The sequence below is a fragment of the Nanorana parkeri genome, unplaced genomic scaffold (genome assembly GCF_000935625.1).
Source record: "Nanorana parkeri isolate BGI_ZX_2015 unplaced genomic scaffold, ASM93562v1 scaffold1136, whole genome shotgun sequence".
Lineage (NCBI taxonomy): Eukaryota > Metazoa > Chordata > Amphibia > Anura > Dicroglossidae > Nanorana > Nanorana parkeri.
The window spans coordinates 46,426-58,279 of NW_017307404.1; the positions used below are offsets into that span (position 1 = coordinate 46,426).

At 47.5% G+C, this 11,854-nt stretch overlaps 1 protein-coding gene across 3 annotated transcripts in view; it reads left to right on the top strand.

Moving 5' to 3' along the window:
• Nucleotides 1–3,726: 3,726 nt before the first annotated feature.
• UBE2Q2 (ubiquitin conjugating enzyme E2 Q2) overlaps nt 3,727–11,854 on the top strand; it is a 49,086-nt gene continuing 40,958 nt past the window's right edge. For all 3 annotated transcript variants that reach the window (XM_018568099.1, XM_018568098.1, XM_018568100.1), the window contains exon 1: nt 3,727–4,117. In XM_018568099.1, coding sequence (XP_018423601.1) covers nt 3,959–4,117 — 159 coding nt within the window. In that variant the 5' untranslated portion in view covers nt 3,727–3,958. The remainder of the gene's footprint in view (nt 4,118–11,854) is intronic.

Genomic DNA, 11,854 nt, shown 5'->3' on the forward strand with positions numbered 1-11,854 from the left:
AAGATAACCTCTGCCCTAAGCCATGGACAACCCATAAAGAAAGTCATGAATAACATCTCCTGACAACCTCTTGGCGACTTTTAGTCTACTTCTTCGATTTACAACCTTAAGATAATCTAACCTAAAGCAATTAACGTTCTTTCTTAAATTCCTTAAAATTGAGGTAATGAGTCTCAATACACATTGGTTTTTAACACATTAAAAGAAAAGAAAATACATTGGCATGTACCACCTAATTCTTTGAATTCAAAATATAAAAACCCCATATTTAGTAATACACAATAATATTTCAATGGATACACTCAAACAATATATAATGAATATAGTTTGGATATATAAAAGTACACGTATAAAATTTTACTTGAAATCAGTCAATTAAGTAGGCATATCGATGCTGCATATAATATAATATTATAATAACATTATTGCTAATATTATCACCACAATGAATAGTAACGTTTCATAAGGAACTTTTAAATAAGCCCCTTTCTTCTATTCATTGAGCAAAAAAAAAACTCTTTAGAAATTCCAATCACTGTACCTTGTATTTTGGGGAGGCAAGAAAGTCATCAATCTAGACCTACACAAGCTGGCACCATCCTTAACTGATGTGCGTCTGAGACCCCCACAATTTACGATCTGAGACTATTTATGCTAAAATTCCTAGCTCCTTCTCTGTGAAAGTCTCTGTGCAAGTCTCCCCTTCTGGGGAGCGGTGGAGTAACAGAGAAGGATGCAGGAGTCCTTGCAGGGAGTGGTGGAGGAACAGAGAAGGTAGGAGGAATTCTTGCAGGAAGTGGTGTTGTAACGGAGGGGAAGGAGGAATTCTTGCTGGGAGCAGTGGAAGAACACAGAGGGCAGGAAGAGTCCTTGCAAGGAGCGGTGGAGAACTAGAGAGGGGAGGAGGAATCCAGGCAGAGAGCAGTGGAGGAACAGAGGGGAGAGGAGGAATTCTTATGTTGAGTAGTGGAGGAACAGAGAGGGGAGGAGGAATCCTTGCTGGGAGAAGTGGAGTAAAAGAGAGGGGAGGAGGAATCCTTGTGGGTAGTGGTGGAGGAGCAGAGAGGGATGGAGGAATCCTTGCGGGGAGTGGTGGAGGAACAGAGAAGGGAGGAGGAATTCTTGTGGGGAACAGTGGAGAAACAGAGAGGGGAGGAGAAATCTTTGCAGGGAGTGGTGGAGGAACAGAGAAGGGAAGAGGAATTCAGGCAGAGAACAGTTGAGCAACAGACAGGGGAGGAGGAATCCTTGCGGGGAGTGGTGGAGGAACAGAGAGGGGAAGAGGAATTCAGGCAGAGAACAGTGGAGAAACAGACAGGGAAGGAGGAATCCTTGCAGGGAGTGGTGAATACAGAGCGGAGAGTAGGAATCCTTGCGGGGAGTAGTGCAGTAAAAGAGAGGGGAGATGGAATCCTTGCGGGGAGTGGTGGATACAGAGAGGAGAGGAGGAATCCTTGCGGGCAGTGGTAGAGGAACAGAGGAGAGGATGAATGCTTGCTGGGAGCAGTGCAGTAAAAGAGAGGGAAGGAGGAAACTTGTGGGGTGTGGCAGAGGAACAGAAAAGGGAGGAGGAAACCTTGCAGGGAGCAGTGGAGTAAAACAGAAGGGAGGAGGAATCCTTGCGGTGATTGGTCGGTTAAAAGAGAGGGGAGGAGGAATCCTTGCGGGGAGTGGTGGAGGAACAGAGAGGGGAGGAGGAATCCAGGCAGAGAGCAGTGGAGGAACAGAGGGGGGAGGAGAAATTATTACGCAGTGTAGTGGAGGAACAGAGAGAGGAGGAGGAACCCTTGCGGGGAGTGGTGGAGGAAGAGGGAAGGGAGGAGGAATCCTTGTTTGGAGCAGTGGTGTAAAAGAGAGGGGAGGAGGAATCTGTCAGGCGGTGCTGCGGACTCGCAGCTGGGGTAGAAACCCACTGGCAGAAAGTGGACCAGAACATCCAAGATCGAGGTACAAGAGGGAAAATCCAAATGGGTAGTCAAGTCCAGTCCGGGTCAAGGCAGGCAGCAAAGGTTCAGAGGCGGTAGACAGGCCGAGGGGTCGGTAACCAGGAAGTTCGGAAGAGGGTTCAGGAAACGGCAGCAGCCACTCCCTGGTCACCTGGGCAACCAGGAGGCTTCTCTGTCCGGGAGCCAATGGCAGGGGAAGAAGGATGGAAAAGGTGTGTGCTGGGAACCTCCCTCAGCAAGGCCCACACCTGTCAGCCTTGATGGGCGCAGATGCCCTAAGTGCACGCCCCCGTGCACGCACATGCAGCCTGTCTACCGCGAGCGCATCTCGCGCATGCGCACCCGCACCATCGGCGCCAGGAGTTCTGCCAGGCCGAAGGAGCCCCCATGCCCTACACCAGACCCAGCGGCCACGAGGAGAGGTGACACCCCTGGTTCCCTGACAGAATCCTTGTGGGTAGTGGTGGAAGAACAAAGAGGGAAGGAACAGAGAAGGGAGGAGGAATTCTTGTGGGGAGCAGTGGAGAAACAGAGAGGGGAGGAGAAATCTTTGCAGGGAGTGGTGGAGGAACAGAGAAGGGAAGAGGAATTCAGGCAGAGAACAGTGGAGGAACAGACAAGGGAGGAGGAATCCTTGCGGGGAGTGGTGGAGGAACAGAGAGGGGAAGAGGAATTCAGGCAGAGAACAGTGGAGGAACAGACAGGGAAGGAGGAATCCTTGCGGGGAGTGGTGGATACAGAGCGGGGAGGAGGAATCCTTGCGGGGAGTGGTGGTTACAGAGAGGGGAGGAGGAATCCTTGCGGGGAGTGGTGGAGGAACAGAGAGGAGAGGGAAGAAGGAAACTTGTGTGGTGTTGCTGAGGAACAGAGAAGGGAGGAGGAATCCTTGCAGGGAGCAGTGGAGTAAAACAGAAGGGAGGAGGAATCCTTGCGGTGATTGGTCGGTTAAAAGAGAGGGGAGGAGGAATCCTTGCGGGGAGTGGTGGAGTAAAGGAGAGGGGAGGCGGAATCCTTGCGGGGAGTGGTGGAGTAAAAGAGAGGGGAGGTGGAATCCTTGCGGGGAGTGGTGGAGTAAAAGAGAGGGGAGGAGGAGTCCTTGTTGGGAGTGGTGACTGACAGAGAAGAAACTGTGTTATCATCAGTCATGTGATCTCTCAGCTCTCGGTATAGAGTCGGTGTGGCAGCTGTAGTATCTGGCAGGCACTAAGGAATGGGAACTTCTCAAATGTTTCCGTAAAAGGAAAAAAAAAGTCTAGCAGGTTTTAAACGATAATTTTTGCACTTTTAGACTTCAGTCACGCGGGCATGTGACTACTTGCATCTATAGGCATTTTCTAAACACACATACAGCAGGTGCATGTGATATATTTAAATGTATTATTCAAATGTGTCAAATTGGGCACATTCAGTTTAGCTGCATTTATAAAAAAATAGAAATCTGCGTGTCAAGCAGATTAGATACGCCGAACACATGTAAATACAAATACGTTTAAATGAAGTGGAACTTGATTTGGGAAATATACTTTTTTAACACCTCCCAAATCATTTTCTTCTGAGGTCTGTGTGAATGAGGGCTCTTTTGCCTCGGTGGGAGTGTCCTGTGTAGATTTAGAAACATTCTGTAATTAAATGTGTCCCTCTTCCCCATATGAGAATGTTGGGAGGTGTGTCTGTCTGAAATGTTGGCGTGACACTGTAGAGACTCAGAGTGCTGATAAAACAGACACAATTTCCGCGCCTGCGCACTGCACTCTCCAGGCGACCCTTCATTTCACGCAAGCGCCCTGACCAGCGGCACTTTATCAATAGTGCGCAAGTGTGCTTCCTTTCGGTAGTGCTCCGTCCGTGACGTCATTGCGCCGGAAGCCTCCCGATCTGTGGCCCTCGGTAGCGTCGCTCCGCACACAAAGCCAGGCCGTCGCCATCTTATGTACAGGCCGGGCGGAGAGCTCGGGCCCCGGGCATGACCCCGCTGTCTCCTCGGGCCTCCGCCGGGCGGAAATGAGGCCAAGATGTCGGTATCTGGGCTAAAGGCCGAGCTGCGGCTCCTGGAGTCTATTTTCGGGAAGGAGCACGAGAGGTTCCGGATCATCAGCTGGAGGCTGGACGAGCTGCACTGTGTGTTCATCCAGAGCACCGGGGGGGCCCTGACCATCCACTGCAACATTACGGTGAGTATGTACACCAGAACGGCCACAGTGAGCGGCGGCCTCCGCACTGTTTACACAGTACGCAGTCAGCTGGAGCTCGGAATGGAAGGGCTGAGGGCGCCCTGATCTCAGCTGGGAGGCCGGCGATTGGCTGCATTCCCCATCACCTATGTCTATAGGGGTCACAGGCAGATAACTGGCTGCGTTCCCCATCACCTATGTCTATAGGGTCACAGGCTGGGAATTGGCTGCATTCCCCATCAACCATCTCTATAGGGGCACAGGCAGAGAACTGGCTGCCTTCCCCATCACCTATGTCTATAGGGCCATAGACAGAGAACTGGCTGCCTTCCCCATCACCTATGTCTATAGGGTCACAGGCTGAGAATTGGCTGCATTCCCCATCACCTATGTCTATAGGGTCACAGGCTGAGAATTGGCTGCATTCCCCATCACCTATGTCTATAGGGGGCACAGGCAGAAAAGTGGCTGCGTTCCCCATCACCTATGTCTATAGGGGCACCGGCTGAGAACTGGCTTCCTTCCCTTCACCCATGTCTATAGGGTCACAGGCTGAGAATTGGCTGCATTCCCAATCACCCATGTCTATAGGGGCACAGGCAGAGAACTGGCTGCGTTCCCCATTACCTATGTCTATAGGGGCACAGACTGGGGATCGTCTGCGTTCCCCATCGCCTGTGTTTATAGGGGCAGAGACTGGGGATCGTCTGCGGTCCCCATCGCTTGTGTCTATAAGGGCAGAGACTGGGGATCGTCTGCGTTCCCCATCGCTTGTGTCACTAGGGGCAGAGACTGGGGATCGTCTGCGGTCCCCATCGACTGTGTCTATAGGGGCAGAGACTGGGGATCGTCTGCGTTCCCCATCGCCTGTGTCTATAGGGGCAGAGACTGGGGATCGTCTGCGGTCCCCATCGCCTGTGTCTATAGGAGCAGAGACTGGGGATCGTCTGCGGTCCCCATCGCCTGTGTCTATAGGGGCAGAGACGGCTATATCTGTAGGATGATGGGGACAAGGATGAGGGCTGAGCACCATAACACCTACAGGTCTCCTCCACTTCACCAATCTGTGACGGGACAGTGGAGGGGAAGCTGCATATTGATGAACGCATCTCTGTCCCCCCTACTTTATACTCGTGTCACCACATTAACTGCTGTTTCATTGTGCTGCTTCTCCCTGCCCCTCTTTGAGCTCTGCTGTACAGGGAATTGCAAGATACTTATATATCAAATTCAAGTACTTGCGCTCCTTGCTTTTTAAAACAAATTCATTTAATTATGTATTAAATAGAGATCTGAAGAATCTATCTAAACAGTGTGTATAGATGAATCTCCTGCTGCGCCTATTCTATTGTCAGCTGGCTCCCACTGCTGACGGAATACCCAACTAGTGTTTGTGGCTGATTCGCTGCAGTCACTGTTTTTGGTTAAGAATTTACTGCCTAGCTTCTTCCTTTTTCAGATTGAAGGATGCATGGCAGAGGGAAATCAATGGAGCGAACTTGGCAGGTTCATCAAGGATTAGCCCAAATTTGCTCCATATGTGGCCAGTTTAAAAAAAACGAATCTAAGGAGTTACTCTTAAAAATGCATTCAGTTACCTTAACTTTTAACAAAAATGTATCTTATTTGTGTATCACTCGGCTTATCACTCGGCTGTAGATCCTCAAATCATCTCTGAATTCACACTGACACTGTCCTTCTGGATTAAATTTAATGTGAGATTGTAGTCCATCACGGGAGTGAGCTTGCAGCGGTGGCTACCTTATAAGACACACAGACAATTCAGAGATTTGAGGATCTACACCCGAGTGATAGACAAATAAGGTACATTGTTAACAGTTGGTGTACTTGATTGCACTAACATGTGACTTCTGCGCCAAACATTAAATTCTCAAGTGCAACATGTTGCACAAAAAGGTGCATGGAATGTACCAAATAAGTATGTTTTCAGAAAATGGGTAGGTCTGTAATATTGCACCAACAACAAGATGGCACAAAACAGTCAAGATCATGGTTTTTGCGCGTAATAAACGAAATGCACTGTGACATAATGCTTATGTGAATTGCAGTGCACCACTATAGGATGTGTCATGTCACCTTCCTCTACAGCTGCCAGTCATGGTTTATTGTGCCCAGTGAGTTTTTCAGTATTGGGCACAATGGTGGTGTTCAGTAGTTTGACAAGAGGATGATGGAGCAAGACAGTTACAAGTTCTACTGTGCGCCAGATAAACTATATCCACTGTGACATAGTGCTTATGTGAATTGTGGTGCACCGCAATCCGATGTGCCATGTCACCTTCCTCTACAACTGCCAGTCTAGGGCTGCAACAACTGATCAATAAAAGAGAATTATGTGGTAAGTGTTTTCCCCATAGTTCTCTTTAGGGTCACAGGAGGACATATACTAACCTCCTCCCGTGACCCAAAGCTCAGTATATCGCGGGCTATTGCCCGTGATATACTGAGAGCGCCGCAGCCGGGACGGATCCCGACAATACTGTCTGGATCCACCCAGCTGCGTGAGAGGCAGAGCCAGCTGTCAATCTGGAGGCAGAGTCAGCTGTGCCTGCCCCCTCCCCTTTCCATCCCTCCAGTCAGCGCTGGAGGAACGGAGAGTGGAGGGGGGATCTCTGTGGGGAGCGGTGACTGACAGTCACCACTCACTGCAGGGAGACGATCGGCAAGTGAGCGGACCGGTTGCATGTTTCTGCTCACTTCCTGATCAATAGAACTGGCCTGTGACAGCATCTTTGTCACAGGCTCGAACTATGGGTGGCTTTAACTATGAGGATGAGTGGAAATCACTCACCTCATAGTTCTCCTTTAAATCGATGATAATAGATTATGAGAATAGTTGTCAACTATTCTCATTATTAATTAGTTGGTATTGGGGAGGGAGAGAGTGATTTTTTTTTTTTTTTTAAAAATGCAACTAATCGATTAATCGAAAAAATAATCGTGCAACTAATCGATTTATGAATATAATTGTTAGCTGCAGCCCTATGCCAGTCATGGTTTATTGGGCCCAGTGAGTTTGTCAATATTGGGCACAATGGTGGTGTGCAGTAGTTTGACAAGCGGATGATGGAGCAAGACAGTTATAAGTTCTACTGTGTACCAGATAAACTATATGCACTGCGATGCACCAAGAAAGGTCTTTGCGTGCAGCAGTTTGCATCCCTCAGCAGCCACCATTCTTGCTTTCTATGGCCCAGTGTGCTTACAGACCGTAAGCTGACCAGCGCAGGATTCCTGCAAAGACATATCCTAATTGAATGTAGCACTAAATCGGAGTTAAACCAATCCTGTTCAATACTTGTAGTTGTAACTATCTTTGGCTTTTTAACAACAGCGTCAGACAAAACATCCATCAAAATAATTTTCAAGCTGCACAGCTGCATTTTCCTTTGCGGGTGGCTACTTTCATTTAACATGGACCAACTGTATGTAGGAATGTAGCCACCCTGCTTTGCTCACTCCTGACATGGACTACAGCATTTTGTGCTGAACAGTAACTGCAGCCAATCCGTTCCAGGGAACCACACCTGGAAATGTCAGATGGCACCAGCACTTTTCAGTAGAGGGAATGGTTCACTTACCACCCACTGGAAAGATGCATATTAAATATCTTTGTTTACAGGCTTGTTGCCTCTACTTTTTATCATTCGTGACGAGGTCACCATAAAGGTAAACTGTAATAATTTAGGGCCTATTTTAAGAAGTTTAACATGTAAAGTAACAGTTAATACATGACAAAGGATTTACAGAGCACCATGGGTTTGTTGGAGATGACAGGTTGTCTGCCTTTTATTAGATGTCTGTCACAGGTTTACGTCAGACAAGAGACAAGTCACTCCTTCATCTTTAGCTGTGACAGGCCTTTTACAAGAAAAGAGACAGAGGCTATTAAAGTAGCCGAAAGCTCCACATGCTGGCTGAAATGTCTATAAAATATTCTAATGCGACACACAGATTTTGAACGGCTGCCAGGTTTTACTGCCGTCTGTTCTAAAGTACATTGATTTACCCCACTTCCTGCCAACCTGACAACGTTGTACCAGACTGGTAGTGAGTGGAATTCTCCAACAGCAACAAAGACAGAAATAATAATAACAAAAAAATAAATCCTTTGTAGAGTAGGCGGAAGAATAGGCTCCTGTTGTAGACTATCGCTTACTTCCTACCTGGTGAAACTGTTGTCAGCAGGACAGGAAGAGAAGGTAAGTTCACACCAGATGCAGTTGTGATGCGTCCGTTCAGTTTGGCAGCTGCATCAAAATCGCATCACAATGCTTTCCAATGGGATTTCTGGGGCTCTGCAGACCGTTCCGATGCATTCTGAAAAAATACAGTTTGCCTCATTTTAGCTGCTCCTGATTGCAACGTGACGCATCATAGAGGCATGCAAATGCACTGGACTGCACCTGAAACCCCATTTTAATTTAAAAAAAAACAAAACAAGAAAAGCAGCAAAACGCATTGCAGTGAAGCTGCGCAAACGCACTCAGTTATGGTGTGAACTAGCCATAAATCTTTAATGGACCCCGAAATGGAAGTAAAAACCATTAGGTGTTATACTCATTCCCTACTATGCCCAGCCAATAGTTTTTTGTTTTTTTTTTCTTCTAGTTCTGGATACACAATTTTTAAAAGGGGTAGAGAGTGCAGGCATTCCTGAATCGGGCTCTGTAATTGCAGCCAAATCTGAAGCTGTTCTGATGAGAAAAGCTCCAGCGCTACAAGAAGCATTAGAGCTTGGCTCTACCTCACTATGCATTTGTTGACTAGTCACTGTGGTGGGCTTCCTCAGTGGCCAGTACAAATATACCTGAGGCAGGAAGGGGCTTTGATGCTCCCAGGCAAAGCTTTGCTACTTCCTGGACAGTAAGGGCAAAAGCCTGCTACAGGCTGCACTTTATACCTGCAGTGTTTTTCCAGTCCTTTTACCTCAACAACAGATTCAGAAGACATGCTGTGACCAATCATTCTTCAAGTGTGAACAAGTTGCATTCTCAAGATACTGTTGGTGTTGCAAAAAATCCCTTTGTTCGATTATCTTTAAGCAATATATATGTGACTTCAAGCTACCAACAACTTGAAGCCGTGTTAGATAAGTTAGGCATTAGTTTGATCCCCAGCATTTAGATTTACCATGCTGGCTTGCAAGTAGTCTGTGCCTAGTTTAGCCAGCAGTGACTACACAGCACATGCATGCAGCCATGATCAGACCTCTTTCAACTCAACCAATGCATTGCTTCAGTGTGAAATCTTTATTTTGTTAGGCCATGTTGGATGAAAAGGCTTCTTTTTCTATTGGAAGGCTGCAGGAAGGGAGAGTTACTGTCTCTGAAAGATTTAGGACAACTGAGATTGTGCAGCTTGTTAATGGCTAATTCAATGTTTTCTATCAGTACAGCAATCATAACGATCCTTGGAGGTGGGAGGATATTTCTGGAGAAGGGTTGGCTGCTTTGGGCACCAGGAGCTCCACTCCTGAAATGCCCTTTAAAGGACAATTATGACATAAAGCATTTTTAATGTACTTTTTACCTTTATTCTGCTAATAGTATTCTTTGCTTCCAAAGCGGCTGCACATAAGAGATATCCTTATTTCAGAAGTCAGTTAAGAGCCACCAACAGCCCTGCCCCAGTGTGAATCTTCACAGGGGGCGGCTACAAGGATTGTAACCCGCCCTCTCCTTTCTTTCAAGCTCATAATCTTCGCGTGGCCGCGCTTTCCAAATGGGCGCACACTTGCTTTCGAACCTGAGCGTGTACGTGCTCACATGGGTCTGTTTCCATCACAACGTGATGCTACACAGCAGGGAAACAGTGGCGGCGGCACAGTGAGATGAGACATGCTGCAGCCTAAGTACGCTTCCCGCACTGAATCAGTCATTGCTACGAAGACAGAGGACAGAGGCGGGGACAGAGCTGAAGGCTGGAGCTGCTGCGCAAGTGCGAGTATTCATGAATGAGCAGCAGCTCCTTGTAGCTCTGTCCCCGCCTCCGTCCTCGCTTCTGTCCTCCGTCCCCACCTCTCCACCCTTCTACAAGAAGTTGTCAGTCAATGGGAGGGGAGGATCCCGCCAATACCGTCGGGATCACTTTACAGCACGGGGGTTAGCCCCGCCCGCACCATGTTATAGCGAATCCTGAGCTTATGGTAGATTTTTGATTACAGGAGTACATTGCAAAATGTACTCCTGTACTATTAGGAATCTAAAAATGCTATTAACTGTGTACCCCATAGTTCTTTAAATGTGCCACACAACTTCTGTTCGGTACTGCTTTATTTTCTGATCATGTTTTATCTCCCCCTGCAATTGTTCTTATTACTTGCTGCAGCATAGCGCTGTTTGGCAAAGGAATTAGAATTGTAAATACATTCCATAAGTTTGAGCATAAACTTGACAATATCCTAAGGCTGGGCACACACCTTACAACCATCGCAAGACTTTTGTCTTGTGATGGTTGTAAGGTACTTAAAAAAATGTACGATCTGCCCATCTTGGACAGGCAGATCGTACTTGCGATTATCGCAAGTACGATCTGAGGGGCGGGCTTCCGATGACCGCAATGCCGAACGGGCAGTGTGCGCTTGCGCACACCGGCCCGTCCTGCTTTTATCGTACGAACATCCCACACACCCGCCGAACATCGTACGATGCTCGGCGGGTTTTCGAACATGTTCGTAAGTTAAAAGCCGTGCGACCTTACAGTAGTAGAGGCCGCACGGCTTCCACACACCTTACGATCGCGGGATTTCCCGCGATTATTGCAAGGTGTGTGGGGACCTTAAGGCTGGGCACACACCTTGCAACCATCGCAAGGCTTTTGGCTTGCGATGGTTGTAACGTAATTTAAAAAAACGTACGATCTGCCTATCTTGGACAGGCAGATCGTACTTGCGATGATTGCAAGCCTGCCCCTCAGAGGGGCGGGCTTCCGATGACCGCAATGCTGAACGGGCAGTGTGGGCTTGCGCACACCGGCCCGTGCAGCTTTTATCTTGCGAACATGCCACAATCCAGCCGAACATCGTGCGATGTTCGGCTGGTTTTCAAACATGTTCCGAAGTTAAAAGTCATGCGACCTTACAGTAGCAGAGGTCGCACGGCTGCCACACACCTTACGATAATCGTATGATCGCAGGATTTCCCGCGATTATCGTAAGGTGTGTGGGCACCTTTTACAGATGCTAAATTGCTTTAGTTCCCATCGTGAAAATTGGAGATGGTGGTTCTTCTAAATGGCAAAGCCCCCTGGAAGTCTCTGAACACTCACAATAATCCAATTTCCACTTTCCACTTGATGAGGTTCATAGGGTCTGACAATATGACCCCTCTGAGCACTACCTTTTCTTTGAATCTCTGTTTGATCTACACACACGGGATCCATTCCCATATTTTATGGTTTAGCTCTTCTCTAAACATGTTTCCTGTCTAGTGTAACACCTCTGTGTTAGTGTACCTTTCCCCTTTGAAAACCCATAAACATTTTGTAACAGAAAATGGCAATTGTGTAAGGTTTTGAAGTAAAAAACAACAACTTTCCAACAGGTCTCTGGGGAAAAAAGTGGAGGACCTTACTGGGCTGCACATCCATTCATTGGAAAGAGCATCATTTTGTAAACTTGCTATAAAAACTAGACGTAAATATATGCCTGAGTTTTTGGGAATTTTTTTTTTTTTTTTTTTTTTGGGAGGGGGGTGACAAATAACAAATCTTTTA